General features: G+C 52.0%; 2 protein-coding genes across 3 annotated transcripts in view; one reads left to right on the forward strand and one right to left on the reverse strand.

Moving 5' to 3' along the window:
- Positions 1–3660, reverse strand: part of SIM2 (SIM bHLH transcription factor 2) — a 42221-nt gene extending 38561 nt beyond the window's left edge. Inside the window, exon 1 of one of the 2 annotated variants that reach the window (XM_084801821.1) lies at positions 2893–3660. In XM_084801821.1, the coding sequence (XP_084657947.1) occupies positions 2893–3067 (175 nt within the window). In that variant the 5' untranslated portion in view covers positions 3068–3660. Of the gene's footprint in view, positions 1–890; positions 956–2892 lie in introns of those variants that run through there. The other variant, XM_084801822.1, reaches the window with a different exon arrangement.
- Positions 3146–9034, forward strand: LOC311608803 (uncharacterized protein; the record flags this gene model as incomplete). Its single annotated transcript, XM_084801440.1, has 5 exons — positions 3146–3166; positions 3201–3213; positions 3298–3877; positions 4866–5061; positions 8826–9034. The coding sequence occupies 5 exons, from the start codon at positions 3146–3148 to the stop codon at positions 8889–8891; spliced, it is 876 nt and encodes a 291-aa protein (XP_084657566.1). The 3' UTR covers positions 8892–9034.
- Positions 9035–21890: the final 12856 nt, after the last annotated feature.

The following is a 21890-nucleotide window of genomic DNA, read 5'->3' on the forward strand; positions in this document are numbered from 1 at the left end:
AGAGTAGCCTTCAAATGCAAAAGCCGAGAACATTCTCCAGCTTGCTGCCTGGCCCGTCTCAGTTTTCCTCTCTTGTGGTCTCTGGACTGCTGGAGTATAGGCACCCATCGCCTGCCATGCAGTCACAATGGAAGCTGAACCGCTGGCCTGTCCCTCTTTGGCCTCACTTTCCCCAGCTAGCTAGTGCCTCTCAACTTGTGGGTCACGATTCACAACAGTAGCAAAATTACAGTTATAAAGTAGCAATGAAAATAATGCTCCGGTTGAAGGTCCCCACGACGTGATGGACTGAAGGCCTGGGCTGAGGTATTCCATGGCATTTCAGTAGGCGGCCTTCTAGATTCTCCTTTACCCGGTGAACACCACTGCTTGCTGCAGAACCGTGTTTGGCAGCTGGGTTCTTGCTCGGAATCCTTTCGATTTGTATGGGAGAGTGCCCGGGACTGCCCTGGCCACCAAGCCTCCGAGAGCCACGGTCTTGATTTGGCTTCGGTGCAGCAGACCTCAGTCAATTCTGGTCCCTCCAAAACAGGTTAAATCAATACAGAGAGGAAGGCCTCTGGAGGCGGGAGTACACTAGTTTGCGTAACAGGAGTACCTTGAAAGACAGGGGCCTGCTCCCAGCTTCAGAACTCCTGAACTGGAGACCTTGAGAACAGGTGAATCAGCACAGGAAGAGTGAGAAGGTGGGCGAGCAAGTTCCTTAAGGCCCTGGGCGGCCCCTACTCCGACTGCATTCCTTATGACCATAGCACCACAGCGTTGTAGGGAAAGGGATGGCCAGTTCCGGGCATTGCCTCCTTCCTTACGGCTGGCCCCACAATTTCAGAGTCATTTCCAAAAATTTCAAGAGCTAAATGCCCCCAGGCTCCCCTTCAGGGAGTACCAACCTTTAGTCACCTTCTATGAGGCAGAGGTGGCCCCATCGATTGGGGAGCTTCTGAGCAATGCCGGGGCCACTGTGCGGGCAGCGCCCACATAAGGCCCACTCCTGCAGGGACCCAGGACCCCGCCATGTCGCGCCTTATCATGCTTGATTAAGTGGCTGCTGTGCAGCATACACAACACTGTCCCAGTTTTTAATAGGCTTTCCTGGCCAGCTCCCAAACAAGAGTGGCTTAGTTAGTCCTTTGCCCACAGGCGTCCCCTGCTGCTACTCTCTGGTTTGTCTGAATTCACTGACAATATATCGTTTACCTTTTGATAATTTCTATTTTTTAAAACCCAGTATGGCTGGACGAGGCAGAAGGCCTGAGCTGCACGCCTATTTTGTAGCAAGCGGATATGAGGGCTCCTTGCAGAATACCAGCTAACGCTGCTCTTCCCGGAGGGAAGGAGACTAAGAAAAAGCTGCTGCTATAAAACCCACTTCGAATTTTTTTTTCGTTCCTCTGAGACTTCGGCAGCAGGGAATCACTAATACCTCTTGGACCAAGGGCCTCAAGGTTGGGCGTCCTGACGGGAGCTTCCGAGACCAAGCTTTCTGTACAAGGGGAGAAATCCCAAGAAACGCTCCTTGGGCCCAGCTGGGTGCTGGAGCAGAGCTCTTCACGGGGCTGTAAGAAGGAGCTGAGGAACCGCCTCAGCCACCTCGGCTCCCGGGGCGCTCTCAGTCCGCCAGGGAGCTTATTCTGGGGCTCCTAAGCGGCGAAGAACCGGAAGCTGCACCCGCGGACAAGACAGCCAAGCTCCACCAGTGTGGTGGAGAAAAATTCATCTAAGATTCAGACAAAGCAAAAAACAGGCTTGTGGGTGGCAGCCGCAAAGGGGCCTTACCGATTTCGGGTGCGGCGCCTGGCCTGGAACAGCACTAGTGGAGGAGCCCTGTGGCCCAGGGACACCTGTCAACGACGGAGCAACAACCCTCCAAATCCCTTTCTTCCTTCCTAGGCGCGGCCTCTCCAAGAGGTCTGCTCTGCACTACCAAGTCTGGAGGTCGTGGAGACAACAGGCCTCGTAGCCAGGCGCTTCCATGACAGTGTCAGAATCCCTCCTCCCCGGCCTCTGCCGGAAGAGACTTGATTCTTCCCTCCGGTGCCCAGCTGCCGGTCACCCTTGGCAGCCTGCTGGAGGGTGTCCGCCCAGCAGGCCGCTATTTCATACAAACCCGGGTCTGCAGGAGAGCTGCGGCCCAGTGGTAATTGCTCGCTGTAGCACTTTTAAATCCTAAAATGTTACACTCAGGCCCACCCGCCACTTTTGAAATACTCTTTTTTTCTCTTTCCGGCTGTGTCCTGGCTCGTTCAATTTCTCGTCTCCTGTCCATATCATCAGAGCAAGGAGAGGTGAGTCAGAAAGGCGAGATATATACACGACAGACTAGAATCTGAAGGCTGCTCACAAATGCTGGGATCCGCAGCACTGGCCTGCATGCGGTCCACGAGCCTTCCTGTGCATGCAGCCGCTTGTAGAAGGTCCTTTTCCACCAGCAGAAAAAGAGAGAAGAAATGGAAACAAACAAAAAATAGAGGCGAGAAAGAAATAGAGAGAAAGGGGGAAAATATAATGGATTAAGAGATCGAGAAAAGAAGAGGAACGGAAAAAGACCAGAATGAGCCGGTGTGTAAGGAAGGAAAGAACGGGAAGGTGAGAGGAGAGGCGGGCTCAGAAAGGAAGGGGAAAGAACAGCCAGAACGAACTAGCGCGCCTGGGCCAACCTGGCAAACGCCAACGCTTGATTTCCCCCACTATGCCCGGAGCTTAGGGATGACTGGATCTCCAGGCCCGGCCTGGCTGTGTCCCCTCCCTTATTTGGGGCCGAAGCCCCGGGCGCGGCCTCCCGGGGACACAACAGCCCGGAGGCCGCGTGGGCTTCTCCCGCGCGCACTGAAGCCTCTTTTTTTTTCCCCCAGCAGGCCGCCCGACTCTCCCGCGTCCCACCTGCAGCCTCACCTTCGGGGAAGACTGCGCGCATCTTCAGGTAGCTGGTGGTGAGTCGGATGATGGATGCCTTGTCCAGCTGCGAAGTGATGGCCGAAGGCAGCGGGAGCAGCTTGGCCAGCTCGTAAAACTCGCCATTTTCCTTCTCCCTCCTGGTTTTGGCCGCATTTTTGGATTTCTCCTTCATCGCGCCTTGGCTCTGGGCATATTAAGACCTCACTGCGCTCCAGGCCCGCGGAGTCCCGCTTGGGCTTCGGCAGCCGGGATGGGGATGGGGACGCCAGGGGTCAGGTGAGTCCGAGGGTGCCGGGCTCGGGCAGGTGCGAGGGACAGGCCAGGGGCACCGAACGGCTTCCGCACCGTCGCCAGCCCTGAGTCCGTCGCAAATCAGATGTGCAGCCCCCCTCTCCGTCTGAGACTGGAGGCTGGACTGCCCGCGTGAACCCGAGTCCTGTTTCCTCCTCGCTCTCCGGCCTCTCGCGCCTCGACCTTGCTGGGGATGTGGCGGGCGGCGGACGAGCAGGCGACCCAGTTTAGTCCTTAAAGAAGGGCTTGCACCGGCTGCCGCGAGGGCCCTTGGAACGCAAGGGCTGCATCAGCGGCGGCGGCCGCGGAGCCATGGGGCGGGAGCAGAGCGTAGCGAGGTGGCAGCGGCCGGAGCCAAGTCAGAGCTCCGAGCGCTTTCCTGCCTTCCCCTGCGGTTCCGGGTTCCTGGAGCCCGGGCGTCCGGAGCTCTCGATCTGTGGCCAGGCGAAGCTGCTCCACGGTCCACGTGCGACCAAGCTGCGTTTGTTTATGGCGGACCCGCCTTCGGGCGGAGCACAGGGCCGCCCCGGGCCGCCGGTGGGGGGGGGGGGAGAGGAGGGGGAGGGGCCGCGGCGGGGGCGGTGAGTCTAGCCTCCGACCCCGCCGCGGCCCGGGAGTCGCCCGCGCGCCTCCTCGCCGCCTCCTCCAGGGATTGTCCCACGAGAGACCCGCGCTCCCTCCCAGGCTGGAGGTAAGTCGGGGTTAGAGCACAGAAGAGTCGCGCTTACCCGCTCCGGAGGATAAGTGGCAGGGCCTGGGGTTGAGATGGGCGGCCCGGTGCGGTGAAGATGGAAGGAGGGAGGGGTGCGGTGGCTTGCTTCCACGGTGGCTTTGGGCAGGTCACCCGCGGGCGTTGTCCAGAAGAGGCGGCGCGAACAGCTGGCCAAGTGCCCGGCAGGGGGGACCAATCCTCAGAGCTAGTCGCTCACTCGCACCTTCCTTAGGACGCAGGTCCTAAGACCCTAATGGAGGTCTCCTGAGGGAATACTACATCTTCCTCCTACTCACCTAAAGGCATGCGTGCACCGAAGTGACCTTTTCGCATTTCCCCCCTTTTTCTTTCTTTCTTTCTTTCTTTCTTTCTTTCTTTCTTTCTTTCTTTCTTTTTTCTTCTTTTTTCTTTTTCTTCCTCTTCTAGAAACACCAGGGTTAAAGGAGACTGTCGCCTTCCGGAGAGGTTCGAGAGGCTGTGGGTGTACAGGGAGGGCCGGAGGGCACCTGAGGGTGCTGAGCCCAAGGACCAGGCCTCTTCCTTGGCAACAGGGCAGTCGAGTTTCGGCAAGAGCTTCAGGGTGACCAAAGCAAAGCCAGGGTCACAGAGATGGAGCAGAGGACAGTTGGAAAAGGGAGACTCAGTCCCCAAGAGTTCTCCCACCGGGCCACACTGGGTTAAATAATCCTGTGCCCCCCCCCCTCCCGCTGCTGAGGCCAGGAAAGGTGCGGGAGCTACTAAGGGGTCCCGCACCCAGGCGGCGGCGATTTCTGGAACCCTCACTCCTCTTTGGAGCTTGAGCCTTCCGACGCGGGTCAGATGCCAACTTCCCAGGCGTCCCGAATCCCAGACAGACGCAGAGAAGTCTCTGGGCATTCCTTGTGAGATTCTGGTCCCCACGGCTCTCTTGGCGGCTTAAGAGTTGTGGAGAGTAGGGACTCTGACCCTGGAATTCCTCCTCCTCTAGTCCTCACTCCAGCCTGAGAGGAGTTTGCTGGTCCACAAGCTCCGAGTACCTGCAGACTTCCCTCACCCGCGCCGGGAGAGCCGAGCCTTCCAACCACTGTGGTGAAGCCGATGTTTCGGGCCTTTGCTGGGACCGCTTTGAAAACCGGAAGTTCGAAGGCCTTCAAGGCGGTGTAGACTGCTGTGGACTTCGCGAGGTGCGCAAACCTAGGCCCTTCGCTCCTTGATTAAGAAACGAAAACAAAAAACAAAACAAACAAACAAAAAATCAGCGCAGCGGGTGGTGCGAAGTCGCACTAGGCGGGAGTGTAAGGGACTTCACGCTTTGCCTTTGAGGTTTCGGGGCTGGACGCTATTTTCTGGGTTCTGCGTAAGGGTCCAGGCAGTGAGCCAGTACCGAGTGTCCAAACACGAAGCCCTTCTCGGGAGACCTGTAAGCTGCTGTGCCTTTGGCCTCCCGGGACCTCGGGACCGGGAAGAGGGTGCGGGGAGCAGGGGCTGAGGACCCACCCTGCCGCCGCTTCGCAGGCCTCTTCGGAGCGCGCCCGGGCACTCAGCAGCTTCGGGAGGGTTTAGCGCTTCTCACACCCGCAGCATTCCCGACCCTCAATTACGGACTCCCGAGAATTCCTCCCCGGCTTGAAAGGGATTACCCAGATCGTAGAAACATGGCTAAGAGGAGGTGGAAGAAACCCGTCAACTAACAACTGAAACTTCTCAAACGAATTCCCCAGTTTTTAATAGGAAAGCGCATTTGAACACTTGCGGCTGGATTTTCGCAGTGGCAGCCGTTTTCCGGCATTTGCAAGACAGCGTCCGCTTTGGAGAGGCGGCAAACTCGATTGAAGTGGGCACCGGGTAGCTCCAGGCTCCAGACAGGCGCTCCCCCAAACTTCGCTTCACACCACACTCGGGGCTAAGGAACAAGGGTCCGCAGCGCCTCTTCAGTCCGAGGCTTTGGGTGGGGATCTCAGTAGTAGAGGATTTTCGGCTGGGAAGAGTGTGCCGTCTATGCAGAGTAATGACCCCCAGCTAAGCTCTTCCGAGGTAGTTAGAGCCTCGAATCTCCAGGGCAGGCCTACTGCGGGACAGTGTTAAGTTAAAAACTCCTTGAGGTGCAAGAGTTGAGTGTGTGTGTGTGTGTGTGTGTGTGTGTGTGTGTGTGTGTGTGTGTGTGTGTGTGTTGTGTTGTGTACACGGGTATATGAGGGGGCATGAGGAAGCCAGAAGTTGAGTCAGGATGTCTTCCTCAGTCATTTGCCACTTTATTTTTGAGTCCGGACCTCTGCACTGAACCTGGGCTACTTAGTTCAGCAAGGATGTCTGACTGGTGAGCTCCAGCATGCGGTTTGCCTCTCTCTTCACCACAGTTCTGACGCTACAGAGCGCCCCCCCACCCCCCACCCCTGGCAACCCGCTTCAGTTTTTACAAGGGTTCTGGGGAATCCAAACTCCTGTTGTGTCCTAGGCACGTCACCTACTGAGCCACCTCGCCGGGCCCTGAACAACGTTTAATTGGTGATGACCATGGTTTAGTACACTACTTCTTGTCTCTGACCCCTGAACTGGAGAAAAGGACCACAGCCTGGGCCTGAAGCTAAGCCCGGGAATGTCAGCACCAGCCTTGGGGCCTGGGAGGGAGGGAGAAGCAAAGGCCCTAGAATCTCGGGGTACCTGCAGATAGGGATTGTGAAAAAGTGACCTACAGATCCTGCAGACTGCCTGCTGGCAGGCACCCACACTCTCAATCTGCTGGCTGAGAAGACAGCCCCACCTCTTAGAAATTTTCCATTAGGAAAACTAATCTGGATAAAATTTGCCCCCCCCCCAGAAGAAAGGGGTGGGACCAAGCCACCCCACATCTGTTTGAATTTTCCGCTTCAGATGCTTTGGACTATTTTTGCCAGGCTGCACACCCCATGCCTACCTGAGGCCAATCCCCAGCAGAAACCAGCTTTCTGGTAGATCAAGGCCCTCACAGATGTTCCTGCCCGCGTGGGCTCTGGGGAAGCTGGTGGTAAAAGGAGATCAGAGATCTGGCACCACCAAGGTGTGTGTGGGGGCGAGACCCCCTCCTATCCCAGCCTCTAAGTGAAATTTAAGAACTTCAACCTCCTGAGCTAGCTAGCTAGCGGGAGGAAACAGAAAATCTTGAAGCCTTGGGGGACTGGAAATGTGAATTTTGGCAATCAGTGGGCATGTGCTTACCTCAGCAATACTTGGTCCCACCCAGCCTCACAGATGCAACGGTCTCATAACTGGACATCTTTTCTGGTATGAGATACCCTAAAGACTACTTCAACCCCCTGCCCTCACTCCTTCCCAAGAACGATACAGACTCCCCTTGGAGTCACTGGGATTCCAAGACAATTACAATATTAGCAAGCACATTGTTTAAAAACAATTACAGGTAGCTAGAGAAAATAATTTATTCTGGCAGAGGTCATGACAAGACCTTCCTAAGTTGTATAAAATCTCTCCCCCTCCCTCCCTCCCTCCCTCCTTCCCTCCTCTCACTGGTAGAAAGTGTTTGCTTTAGCTTGGTCTGGGCATCTCACTGATTCTAGTAGTGAGACAGGGCGTCTTCTTATGCTGGGTCCAGGGGTGAGGTTTGCACAGTCTGAGGGAGATCCTTAGGGGCACCGGCACTGGCAGAGTCAGGATGCCAGCTCTAGTTCCTGTGAGCCTCTCCTGGCCTGGAAGAAAGGGGTACCCCTAAACCCTGGCCTCCTGTATTGGGGGGAAGTGGGGAGAATTCTGGGAAGAACGGTTCTTCTCAGACTTGGTCATCCAGGACAGTGACTCTAGAGGGTCAAAGTTACTCCCGCCTGCCTTTCTCCTTCTCTCAAGAAGATGCCTTTGGGGGGGGGGGGGGCAGACAGAAACTGTCACCAGGAGCTTGCTGTGAGCATTGTCAGAGTCCCGGAGAGGACCACGGGGCTGGAAGGAAGGCAGGGCATGCATAAACAGACCCTTCTATATTTTGAGTGGAGATTAAGGGTAGCCCTTTCCTCAACGTGTTCCCTCTCTTCTGAGTCTGACCGTGCTTCCTCCCTGGTTTCTGAGAGGACACAGCAGCTGAGGACTTCTAAAGGTCCCCACCCCCCTGAGGGACACACATGCAGTCACCTCTTGGGGGGCAGATGGCCACTCTGGGGCCTAGTCTGCAGGCTGCACCTAACTGCCCAGCTTCAAGCTAAGCCCTTCCAGCAAAGGGAGGGAGAGTCAGGTCCCAGAGTGAATGTCACCTGACCTGCCACCATCCCCTGGGTCTCTCCCCCAAAGGGCTCTTGGAGCAGCTTAACGGAAACAGCCCCCTCAAAGCCCCTGGTGGGGGCCAGGCAGACCACCTGCTACTGGGCAAAGCCCAGCTTTCCTCTACAAACGACCCTCAATGCTTTCTGGGAGGCCGAGATCACGTTTGAAAACCCCTAAGCGGGAGGAGGCTTAGTCGGCTGTGTACTGAAATTCCTCAGTGGTTACATCAATTACACACCGCCTTGAAATCTGAAAACCGATTAGTTCATTTATGACGTTGCCGAAACAGTCCTTCAAAAACCTCAACCTAAAAAAAATCCCTTTTAAGAGCCAGAACAAAACTCACCCACCTGAGAGAAAAATTTCGGGACATCAAAGAAAGCATGGATATGATGCCCCCACCCCACCCCTCATGTGATAATAGCCACCGAGGCATAAAGTAGGTTGACTACAATACAGGGCCGACACAGTATTTTATAGATAGTAATTCGTTTCGTTTAATTAACATACAGTATCCACTTGCAAGCTGCCAGTGAAGAATCGCTTCCCTGTTCTAAGCAAATCTGGAATAGCCGGATTCATTCGAAGCATAAGAGGAGAAAGTTACTGGAAGGCGGATAGGCAGGGCTGGCGGGCTACAGCCATGGCCGATCTTCTCCCGGTCTTGCTCAGACTTAAATTTGTTTTTATCTTTGTGTTCAAGGCCAACATAAAAGGTGGGATTACTGAGGTGTGTGTCCAGAGAACGCTAAGCCTTCATTCGGGGTGATGGTCAAGACCTGAGGCTGAAGGTGACCACTGGCTAATGGAAGCTGGGTGCAGATTTGGGCTCGGTGGTCAGGCGCTGACCAAAGTCAGGCGGCCTCGGGCTCCGGTGCCGTGGACCACACCCGGGTCTTCAGGGGTTGGCTGGAGGGACGAGCGGGGACGGGGTCACCGCTGTGCCCCGCTGGAGGAGTCTCAATTCCGTGGAAGTGCTTCAAGCCCTGATCGCAGTGGTGATAGGATTTTTTCACTAGGACCTTGATTATCTTTGGACTTTTTCAGCCGGAAAACCTTTGAGTTGTTAGTAAATGCAAACCTGGCGGGAAGCTCACGGCTCTCTGGCACCTGAGTGAGCATCACTATCTCTCGTGCGGGGGTCTCTGCGCTGAAGTGAGCTCTGTGTCTCCCCCTCCCTAGGACAGCAGATACTCGGGCATAGTGGGCACCGAGGGCGAGACGGGTGGGTGAGGTCCTGTCTGGTAGCAATCAGATGCCAGTGGGGTTTTTCCTTGGCGTCCGCGGGGCCCCTGCACAGCCCCCAGCTTCCGAGTCGCCCGTTCTAGAGTTCTTGCCCGAGACGAACAACCTTTCGGGTTAGATGCTCGAGATTAAGGAACAAAATCCAACTTGCCTCATCCGTCCAAATCATCTCCAAGTTTAAAATGGAGAAGCAGGGAGAGGCAGAACAGACAAAGAGAGATCCTTCTAGACGCCAGAGCGCACTCCCTGGAACAGTCCGCACAGAGTGGAGCAGGTTTCCGTGTGAAACGAACCGAGAAAGAAAGAAAGAAAGAAAGAAAGAAAGAAAGAAAGAAAGAAAGAAAAGAGAAAGAGAAAGAAAGGAAGGAAGGAGGAAAAAAAGAAAGCACCAGTCCTGAATTCAGGAACATTGTTCCAGGAGAAGGCATCCATTAGCTGACAAACGACTTTCTTTCGGTTTATAGCTATTTTTGGTCTCCAATTCCGAAGGCGCCCCCCCCCCCCAGGACAGACATAAAATAGTCGGGTTCAGTGGCGGTATTCACACCCTGCAGATGTGGGCTCCTTTTAGGGCTACAGAGTTATTTGTATTTCTCTCCCAGGTGGGGTCCCGGGACTGTCACCCAGGCTGTAGGTGGCTGTTCTTTTAGAGACAGGAGGTCAGGTGCAAGCAGAGTGGAAACCAGTTAAAATTTCAGAGTTATTTATTTTTGGAGATTTTCCATTTGCTATGCCCTGGGCGTAGGGCATCAGGATAGATGGTGCTGGAAGTGTTTATTGAGAACCTCAACCTCTCAGTAAATCCTTACAGGCGGCCTGCAAGTTTCAGGAGCTCTGTATAGTGCTTGGACTAAGCAACGAGCTCATATACCTTCAAAACAATTTAAGCCACCATGCGGGCTGGACAGTTCATGCAAGGACCCGTCTTTATTCCTATTTTTGTTGGGGTTTGCCATTGTTACCCACACAGAAAAAAAAATTTAAGTGCTTATTGATGTCTGTTTAAGGTTACTGACGGGAAGGGCACACACCCTACCCTCGGTTAAGCAGCACTCTGGTACCCTTTACATTTCTGTTTAGCCTATCTTTTTTTTTTTTTTAATTCATTTTTAGGAGCCAGTTCTGACAAATGAAAGGCAATATAGATCCCTCGAGATGTACCTGCAGAAAGTTCTGGAGTTCCAGGACTAACCCCACCGTCTGGTCTTTAAGGGACACCTCAGACTTCTCTGTTCCTTTTCTGCAGCACTGGAGAGAGAACCCAGGGCCTCCTACAGGCTAAACATAGACTCTGCAGTTCAGCTGCAGCCCCAGCGCATTTGGACTTTACTTGGTGTTGGAGATCATCTCTGGGTTTTCGAAAGTTAAGACTATAAGCAAAAATCTCGAGTAAGTATCCTAATTTCTGAGCGGCTTGGGTTGAGCTATGGGGCAAGAAAGAAGTGGGCCAAAACCCATTGTTTGAGAACTCAAACTTGGCTCCCCCTGACCCCCCCCCCCAGGACCAGGTGACCGAAGGGCAACCATTTGAACACAAGGACAGTTTCTAGCCACAAGGAAAGAACAATGCATCCAAATTAAGTTAGGAAATTTATTATCTGTAGAAAAGTAATTGGAGCAATGAGTTGCGTCTTACTAGGTCGGTTTGTGGCCCTCATCCTCAGGTTCCCTTTGAATGTGGGAATCAAGAGACAGGTGGTGACGGATCTTTTGGGAATCTCTGCTCTGAAGTTGCTTGTCTGTGTGGGTCGTAGATGCTGCTTCACTCGAGATGTTTTATGTGAGGGTTGCCAAGGGAACTTTGGATAAAATTCTGCAGGAGTGCCTTCGAAAAACATTATTCATAATTAAAAAATGATTCATAGAAATCACCAGAAAAATTATAGCACGCTGTGTTCAGACGTGTTTTGGAGCCATGTGGAATAAATAAAACCAGGGTCTGGTTGGGTGATGCTGCCTCCCAGCCTGCCTCTGCCCATGCCAGGACGATCTGGTACAGGAGCCAAAAGATTTTATATGTTTTATTTATTTTGTTTACTATGTGTCCTGCTGGCCTTGGGAGCCACTCACTCCCTTTATCTTCTGAGGCAGAATCTCTTGTGGCCCGAAAGTCTTCAAACTCTTGAATGCCTGATCCTTTGGCTTCTACTTATGATTACAGGGGTTATGCTGGGGACCGAGCGAGGTTTAAGTTTCATAGTTGGTACCTTTACCTGCTGAGTCTTCTGCTCAAGTTTCGTTCTTCAAAAGATCCGGGAGAATGGTATGATTTCAGGAAGGAATATCAATAATAATAGTAGAATTTTATTGGCATTTTCTTTTTCTTTCTTTTTCTTTTTTTTACGACAAGAGTTTCTCTGCATAGCTCCAGCTGTCCTGGAACTTACTCTGTAGACCAGGCTGGCCTCACACTTAGAGGTCTGACTGCCTCTGCCTCCCAAGTGCTGGGATGGAAGGTGTGTGCCACCACAGTTGAAGCCTGCAGGCGGCCTATAGCAGTTAATACACTCAGGGTCAGGGTCTCATTGCAGTGCCCCAGGCACTGGGGGAGAGCATCACTGTTAGTGGCTGCTATTCACGTGAGAACCAGCGTGTGTATGGTAGAGCAATTAACTTATCAAATGACCCAGACTGAAGCCATTACACTGACGGGGGTGGGGGGAGGGGAATGTTTCCATTATCAATATAAAAACAAGACGAACTCCAAACCACTGAGGGACCAGAGAGACAGCTCATGACTCAGGAGCTCCAAGTGCTCTCACAGAGGGACCTGAGTTCAGTCCCCAGTGCTCACATTGGGCTGCTCACAACTACCTGTAACCCCAGCTTCCGGGGATCCGACACCCTCTTCTGGACGCTTCAGGCACTGCACTCATGGGCACACTCATATATAATTAAAAATAAAACCTTAAAAAAATATCCAATCAGTGCCCTGTGCAGGGTCAGCAGGCTGCATGCCTTCTGGCTTGCCAGATGGTAGTCTTCCCCTGTGGTGACTCACCTAGCATGTGAGGGTGGGCGAAGCAGACAAAGGGCTGCACGGCTCAGGCACGTTCCTCATTTGTATGCATTCCAGAGAGACACCGGCTTTGAAGAAACCTACAGCAAGAGGAACACAGCCCTTCAGATGGGAAACCCTCAGTGTGGCCACTCATGCAGTGACTCAGGCAGGAATTGTGCAGCAGTTTGCCTGGACTCAAGCCAGGCATTTGCATGACAAAGTGAGTTCCACTGGGCAGATAGCCTTAGTCTTAGTCAGGACTTTGACTTAGAATCTGCCCTGCTTGGGCAAACTGTTTAACCCAGGACCTGAGCCAGGAGGCTCTCAGCATTTGAACCACTGGTTCTGTTTATGTGACCTGTGGAAAGCGAGAACAATGTAAAATAAAACTGTTTTGCACCATTATTCGCCTTAAGGGCACAAGATTTGGCTTCTCCTAAACCACTATGTGCAGTGTGCCCACAGTTACGGCAGAAGGAGGCTGTGAGTTTTCATTTCATTTGTTTGTTTTTCAAGACAGGGTTTCTCTATGTGGCCCTGGCTGTCCTGGAACTTGCCTTGTAGGCCAGGCTGGCCTCGAACTCACAGAGATCTGCCTGCCTCTGCTCCCGAATGTTGGGATGAAAGGTGTGCGCCACCACCATGCCTGGTTTGGCTTTTCATTTTAAAATGATTAATAAAGCAGGTGTGATGACACACACATCGGTGGTCCCAGGACCCAGAGGGGCAGAGGCAAGATCATCGTGAGTTGAAGATCAGTCTGGACCTCCACAGGCTTGTTTAAGAAAAAAAAAATTGATAAATATAATAAATGACAAAGGGTCTAGCCCACTACCTGGGAGAAGGAAGTATTTAGCGATTTGTAGTTGTTATTATTGGCATCATTTTAAATAATAATCAGTATATTAGTAGAAAATCAACATTAGCATCTTCACACATCTACTCTGAAACTAAACTATCCTAACTGGGAGAGGGCGGGAAGCTGTTGACATTTGTGTCTGTCTAGTGAAAAAGATAAGCAGCTGATATCAAGACTTTAAGAGTCCCCCAACAACATGGTGTGGTAAATGCCTTCCGGCCTATGGCCTATCCGTATGTTTCCCGGACTCCCCTGTAGCCAGCACTCCCGAACAGAACCAGGTGTGACCGGCTGGATGCGCTTACTCGTGGACTGACACAGAAGCCACATTCCTGCTGGCTTTGTGGTTTCTGCCGGCAGGGACCATCAGTAAACACTTTGTGTGTTTGTGTTCACACGTGCATGTGTGTGTTACTGTGTCTGTGTGTGTGTGTTGTTGTTGTTGTCTAACAGTCTCCTCTGAGATACAAGTTCTGTAGATGGAAGCTCCTTCAAAGCCATAAACAGAAGCTTTAGGAAGTCCCTGAAACTGACCAGACTCCCGAGCTCCTCCCTCCCCAAGCCTATGTAAGCAGTAAGGAAGGGTGAGAGGCATTCTCAGGCAAACAGAGCTTCCTGGGAGAGCTCAGACTAGAGGAGTGGCCCAGAAGAGAGTCTCCCACTGTCAAGCTGCGGGCAGGTTGTTCTGTGCTCTCAGGAGCCGTTACCCTTGCTGGGGTGAGCTCTGACGATGCAGCTGTCTGTGAATAACTTCCACTCCTGTAAGGGACCCCGGTACCACCCAGTGGTTCACCAAACTGGACTTGGTTTCCTTCCTTTGGCCTATCAGCGTTTCCCTATCTGTTGTGCATAGACATTTCTTCCTGTCTTCTCAGGAGTTGTGTCACATAACACACATATGTATAACATGTGCTCTAGTGTGCTTACATGTACATGTGTGCATGCACTGTGGGTGTCCATGTGCATATCCTCTCAGTTACCTTTCTATTGCTCTGAGGACACCATGGCCAAGGCAACTTACAGAAGAGTTTAACTGGTGTCTTACAGTTTCGGGGGGTGAGTCCTTCACTGTCACAGTGGAGAACATGACAGTCGGCTGGCAGGCATGGGCCTCCGCGCTATCAGACAGCTCACATCTTGAGACAACCACCACGAGGAAGAGAGATTGCGCAGCAGCTGCGAGTGGCACAGTGTCTGAAATCTCAGAGCCCACCCACATCTCTTCCAATAAGGCCGCAGCTCCCTCATCCTTCCCAGAGAGTTCCGCTGACTGAGGACCAACGGTTCAAACATATGAGTCTATGGGGGAAGGGCAGCCTCCATCTCCAGCTCTTCCTCACCATGCACTAATTACATGGCAAGAGGTTAGAAAACTTTAGACCGAAAGGAAAATATGGCCAGGATTGCTAGCGTGCTGAACGGAAGACACACCTGTAGCTCTCACCCTCAGCCATTGGCCAGGCTCAGGTGGAGTTTCTGAAAACAGACTAGATGCACAAAGAAATGTGGGCCCTTTCTAGGAAGGTGAAGCTTTGTCACGTGACTTTATGTCACCCATGCTTCCCATGCTTTTGATGTGTCTACCTGTGCCCTCTAACTATGACCCCCAAGGGTGGTCATAGATAGAGCTCCTTTCTCTTGTTAAATCTCTCTCTCTCTCTCTCTCTCTCTCTCTCTCTCTCTCTCTCTCTCCTCCTCCTCCTCTCCTCTCTGTCTCTGTCTGTTTCTCTCTCTCTCTCTCTCTCTCTCTCTCTCTCTCTCTCTCCCTCCCTCTCCTCTCCTCTCCTCTCCTCTGTCTCTCTGTGTACATGTGTGTATGCTCATGTACATGGAAAGCTCTGAGTATCCATAGAGGCAGGAAGAGCGCATCACACTCCCAGGAGCTGGAGTTACAGGCAGTTGTGAGATATCCAACATGGCTGCTAGGAGCTGAACTAGGGCCCTTCTGGAGGAGCTCAGAAGTGCTGAGCAGTCAAGAGCCCCTCCTGTCCGGCTGTGGCCACCTCACAGAGGTCCTGAAATTTGACCTTGGGGTCTCTTCACATTACAGCCTCTAGCAGCTGGGGTGCTGGGTGTGCTCTGACCTGCCGTGGTGGATGGGACTCTGGTGAGCTATTCATTGAGTGGTCATGTTACCGTGGGGACACAGTTACACCCAGGGCAGAGAAAAGAAGACGCAGCAGCCACCTGTCTTCCCTCTTATTTTCCCCGTGGGCCTCTCTTTACGGCTACTGCTTTTTCCTTCCTGACCAGAGCCTCTGGCTCCCACCACACACAGGAAGGAACAGATCTGGGAATTTCAGCTCTTCTTGACTTGGGGGGTAGGGCACGGCTTTCCCTCAGAATTCTTCCAATTCTTACACACTACGTGATTGTCAAGACTTGGCCAGGAACCGTGTGGCCAGGGCTGGCCTAGGAGGCACAGGCTCCTGGCTGTAGCACATGCTGCTGTCCACCTTGTCTCTCCACCTTTAGCACCCTGCATCGGGCCCGGCACTCAATATCTGTTGAGTGAATGTGGGATTCTCACCAAAAGGCAAGCAGGCTGCCCACGTGGCGATTTTCTATGCAGTGGGAGGAAAACAAAGCAAGAAATTCAATTCCCTCCCTCGTCCCTATAGGGACATCAGTGGACACTGTTCTGTCACAAGCACATGGAAACTTTCCAGCAGAGACATAAGAACTCTCTGGCATGCCCCATGAGATGTTAATTTTAGCTTCCAGTCACTGCTGCCTGATGCCCTTGTATAATTTAGTGAGTCAGGAGAAGTGGAGGCCATAGTCAAGAATTACACACTCAGAGAGCTCTCCCTTCCCTCAGAGTCTGGGTGTGTGCAACCCAGCTCTCTGGAGCATCCTGGGGTTGTGGGATAGCCCGTGAAGTACTGGAGACTGCCTTGGCACCAGTGTCTCTAGAGTCCATGCACTAAGCGTGACTGTGTCGCGGTGTCAAATGTTGAAAAGGCTCCAGCAATCACCATAAAGCAAACAAGATGCTTGCAAGGCCCTGACATTCCGGGCGAGAGACACATTAGTCCACTATTGAGTGATGGGCGTGAAGACCCCTCTCCAGGGCCCTCCATGTTCCTCCCTAGTTTTTCTTTCTCGCTGCCCATAGCATAGCCATCCTGGCAGGAGTGAAGACATTTTAGAGGCACCCTTGAGCCCTTCCCTTTCACTGAGACAGTGGGCCCTCAGGAACCTGCACTTCCCTAGGAATCTCATGCGGGAGCCTGGCGCCAGGTAGAGGAGAAACCGTTCTCCCAGACGGGGTATCATACCACCTCACAGGACAGTGACGGGTGCCTTGCCCAGGACCTCCCATCGTGCGTAATCCTTGCCCTGGATTGAAACAACGTATAGATGAAAGGGTTCGTTTAGGGTTATGGTTCCTCAGGGATAAGAGTTGATCACTGGGCGGCAGGCAGGACAGCAGGCGGCAGGCACCGCAGCCCAGCCAAGCAAAAAGCTGAGAGTTCACACCTTTAATTTCAAGCATGAAGAAGAGAGTGCAGCCTGGAAGTGAGGCAAAGCAGCTGTATACTCTCAGAGCCCGCCCTCAGTAACACACTTTCTCCAGGAAGGCCACACCTCCTAAACCTCCCCCAAACAGTGCAGCTAACTGGGTACCGAGGGTTCAAAGGCCTGAGCCTGCAAGAGCAGTTTTCATTCAAATCCTCACATGGGAAAAAAGTTACTGGACCTCTTCATTTGAAAAAGATCATTTTCTGCTGGTTGCTATTGCTGTGTGTTTAATTGACCCAGTGACGAAGGGTAGCCAAGGGCAGCTTGTCAGGGCTGCCAGGGCAAGGGTCTGACCTGAGCCTTTGCCAACACCAGGGGCAGAGTCTCGTGTTGCAGGCGGATGGATGCCTGTAATTTTGTTGTAATCAGGTCTCCGCTACGTGGATATGACTGGAGCCAGACTTAGGGTGCTCGAGGACCCACACACCTTTGAAAGAAGGGTGAAGCTTTTCCTAAGTGCTCTTGACACCCTCACAGTGGTGTATCTACTGATCAGACTGTTCTCATGAGAGGCTACCACCCACACATACACTGTGGGATGCTCACCTCCTGTGGTTTGAACAGCACGCCCCCATAGGACTATCACTTGAGTGCTTGGTTCCCAGCTGGCTGTGCTATTTGGGAAGGTTTCCAAAACCTTCAGAAGTGGGGTTCTGATGGAGGAAGTAGGTCACTGAAGACAGATCCTTGGGGGCATCTTGCCCCTGCCTGTCCTGTCCTCTGCTTCCTGTTGGCTAGGGTGTGAACATTCCTCTGCTGCCATGATTCTCTGTTCAAGCCCAGGGAGTCGAATGAGCATGGACCAGGAACCAGGGGCCAGAGTAACGCTTTCCACCTTAAGTTTTGTGTGTCGGGACATTTGTCACAGCGATGAGAAAGGTACCTACAATGCTGTCACACCTGGTCAGGTGCATCTGCCTTTGGGAGAGAGGGAGGGAAGGAAGTCAAAGATGGTGGTGCCTCTGTGTACTCAGGTGTGCGTGCAAGCCACTGGCTTGAAGACTGCCAAGTAGGTTAGGAGGCCAGGGCGCCCCAGGGACCCTCCTGTCTCTGTCCCCTCAGGATTAGGGGCATATGGTGCCACAGCTGGTTGTTTCTATGTAGGTTCCTGGGTGGAACTTGGGGCCTCTTTCCTCAGCTGCATCTTGCTGACTAAACCATCTCCACAGACCCCCAAAACGATTTTCAAATGAAAACAAAATCTAAAATAATAATAAAATAATAATAAAAAAGAACAAACAAACAAACAAACAAAACCCAGTCTATGCTAAGAACTTCAGTTCTTACAAACTCTCCTGGCCATCCCCTGACATGTACGTCTGCTGTTCGGATTGCTTCCGTGTGAGTCCAGCACCCTGCTTGGGAACGCATTATGGGGGCTGGAGATATGGCTCCACAGTCAAGAACACTTGTTGCTCGCAGAAGTCTGAAGACTGATTCCCAGAACCCGGGCAGCAGCCCACAACTGTCTATAACTTCAGTTCCAGAGGACCTAGCTCCCTCTTCTGACCTCCTCAGTGCTACAATTATCCTTTTTTTGTTGTTGTTTTTTCAAGACAGGGTTTCTCTGTGTAATCCTGGACTCAGTTTGTAGACCAGGCTGGCCTCGAACTCACAGCGATCCGCCTGCCTCTGCCTCCCAAGTGCTGGGATTAATGGCGTGCACCACCACACCTGGCCATTTGTTTGCTTTCCAAGACAGACTTTCTCTATGCAGCCCTGGCTGTCCTGGACTCACTTTTGTAGACCAGACTGGCCTCGGACTCACAGCGATCTGCCTGCCTCTGCCTTCCGAGTGCTGGGATTAAAGGCGTGCGCCACCACCGTGCCTAGCATCTGTGTTTATGTACACTGTGTGGATGCAGGAGCCGAGGACACCGGAAGAGGGCATTGAGTGGGTGTCCTAGAAGTGGAGTTACAGTTTTGAGGTGTGAGTGCTGGAAACCAAGCCCAGGTCCTCAGTGAAAGCAGGTAGCATCGTTAACTGCTGTCTCTCAGCTCCTAAGGCCCCGTTCTTAAGGAGCAAAGGCAAACTGAGGAGGGAGTGGACGCTGAGAAACAAATGTGTAGTTTCGGATCCTTTTTGTGTAACTTTAGTATACAGAATCGTTGTCAGAAAATCTGTACTGTTCCCCAGATTCCCAGTTGTTTACACTGCTTTCCACTTGGTCACCAACTCTCTCTGACTCATTAGAAGGCAAGCTGGAGACCACATCCCTGCTGGCCCACGTACTCTCCACTGCCCATCTCCTGAGAACATGGATACACTCTTCCGTGACCTCAGTATGATTATGAAAATTAGGAAATTTATTGCTGAGCACTGCTATTATCTAACCCAGGGTTTATATTCAAATTTCATCAATTCACAAAATAACATCTTTTATAACTTCTGCCCCGACCTGGGCTCCAATCCAGGATGATGCAGCTGTCATGTCTCGTTAGTCTTTAATCTCACGTGGTTCCTTAGCCTTTCTGTGTGATGCTCCTCGGAATCAGTTCCAGGTGATGTGGGACTGACGCGCTCTGGACTGTGCCCTGGTCTGCTGTGTCCGTCAAACGGTGCAGGGTCTTCTTTACCCTATTGCTAATCACTATGGTGAGAATGCACCCCACGCCACAGGATTACGTTTTGAACAAGCTCTTTTGGGAGGTTCTGGAAGGTTTAGGAGGCGGGTGCCCCACAGGCTTGTGGGGAGGTTGGCAGCACTATTTCAGGGGTCAGAGCCTTTAGGAGGTTCCTCCTTGTTGGACGACATATGTCAGCATGTCGGACTTTGGGCGGTCATGGCCTTGGCTCACTCCCAGTTCACTCTGGCTCAAGGATGTCAGCTCTCGGCTTCCCGATGTCATGCCCCGCCCTCGTTATAGTCTCTCCTCGAATCATAAGCCCAAACACATGCTGGAAAAACTCCACAGCGAGATATTAGAAGATGACGTCAAACAGGAGAGAGACCAAAATGGACAAAAAATAACCAAAGCAGAGATTTAAAAATAAACAGAGGTTGGTTTGATGGTTCAGCGAGTGAACATATTTGCATACAAGCCTGATAATGTGAGTTTGACCCTGGGGACCCTATTTAGGGAAAGAGAAATGACATACAAAGTGGTGCTCTGGCCTCCACACGTGAACTGCAGCACACACCTTTGCATGTGCATCACACGTATATACACACAAACAACAATAATTCATTCATTCATTAAAGAGTTAATCTTGGGCATACTAGAGCATGCTGGGAGACAGTGAGTCTAGTGGGGCGTGCATGACTTGCTGTCCAGGCAGACTTGGATGCCTGGGCTTTTCTGTAAGGCTATTGGAGAATTGGGACTTTTGTTGTTGTTGTTGTTGTTGTTGTTGCCTGGACTGGGATTGAAATCACACAACAGTGCTTTACTCACCGAGCATCTCCTCACCTGTTCACCCCAGGGTTTTGTTGTTGTTGTTTTACCTCATGCTTGCGGACTAAATAAGGGAACATAATTGTTCACCACGTGGTCCCACTGAGCGCCCCACCCAGCATCCCTTCCCCACTGCACAGCACCTGATCTCTCAGTCCTGGACTCTGAAAATAAAAGGTTTTTTAAAAATTTATTTTTATTATCTGTGTAAGCATGAATGTGTGTGTGTGTGTGTGTGTGTGTGTGTGTGTGTGTGTGTATGTGTGTGTGTGTGTACACAAATGTGTCCAGGAACCCTCAGAGGTCAGGAGAGGACTGCGGGTCCCCCAGAGCTGGGGTTGCAAGCAGTATGGCAGTGTGAGCCTTGTGTGTCTGCAAGAGTGAGCATGCTCAACTCTAAAACTCTCAGGCCCCTGAAAATGGAAGATTCAGAAACAAAACCTTTGAGAAAGAGAGAGAGAGACAGACAGACAGACAGACAGACGACAGACAGGGACAGAGACACAGAGAGAGACAGAGAGAAAGAGAAAGACACACATACACACACACACACACAGAGAGAGAGAGAGAGAGAGAGAGAGAGAGAGAGAGAGAGAGAGAGAGAGAGACAGAGAGAGCTTAGTTTGAAAAGCTCCTGCAAGGATGCTCAGGGGTCAGAAGGAATGGCTGTTGAATAAAAAATACATCCGAAGACCTTACTGAGAGGCAGAGAGAGGAAAATGTGGGACAGTATGAACAGATGTGAGGTGGCTTTGTAAATAAAGTTTTATTAGAAGAGACCACTCTCGTTTGCATGTGGGCTGCCTGGAGAGTCTTGTCATACTACAAACCTATTTAAAGGAAGAGTGCAACTCAAGTTCCCAGGGCTGACAACACTGCTGGGCTCAGCGTGGAGGCCACCACACTTGTCACACCTGACACCTGACATCTGACACCCGACACCCAAGGACTGTCAGAGACAGCACTGCAAGAAGCCTGAGAAGCCAGGATGATGACACCGGTGCCAGGGAGAGATCAATTAGGTCCTTAGAGGGTTCCCAGGCTGCTCTTATCTGGGTGATGTCACAAGCAGGGGGCCCCCTCTGTGTTCCACTCCCTTTTCCGTCCTTCTTTCCTTCCCCTCCCACCCTTTGTGCTGTGTTAGGCTTGGGTGTGCTAGGCAACCATCCTACCATCGGGCTACACCACTCTTTTTTTTTTTTCTGACTAGGGTGTGCATGACTACCAAAAGTAAAAATGAACCTGTTTCTACATTTCCACATAGTGGTCGACTTCCTGACCCTCAGGCATGTGGCAGCCATGTTTTATCTTGTGCTTACTTTATGTTTTGTTTTGTTTTTGTCAGCTTTATTTATTTCAGTGTAAGAGTTATCAGTTAGGTTAATGCCGATGGTGGTAAAGCACTCTTGTTTGGTTACTAGCATTCATCCTTGCTAGTGACACCTTGGTGTGCTCACTAACTTTGTCTGTGAAGTGTTCATTCCACAGCCCTAAAGGATGTGGTATCAGGCTCTGGGGATATGGCTCTTAGCAGAGTGATGATCTAGTGTTCGGCAAGCCCATCTGTAAACCCAGGGAGAGAAGACAGAGGGACCAGAAAATTCCTACTCAGGTCCCAGTACAAAGTTTCCAAAATGCTAGGAACCCAGAAGCCTACAGACAAGTTGTCAGGAAAGCACTGCTCCCTTCAGAGCCCCTGGGGGAGGGGGAAGGACAGCCTGGGCCTGCCGTGTGTGTGTGTG

The sequence above is a fragment of the Acomys minous genome (assembly GCF_964271855.1).
Source record: "Acomys minous genome assembly, chromosome: 11".
NCBI classification, from domain to species: Eukaryota; Metazoa; Chordata; class Mammalia; order Rodentia; family Muridae; genus Acomys; species Acomys minous.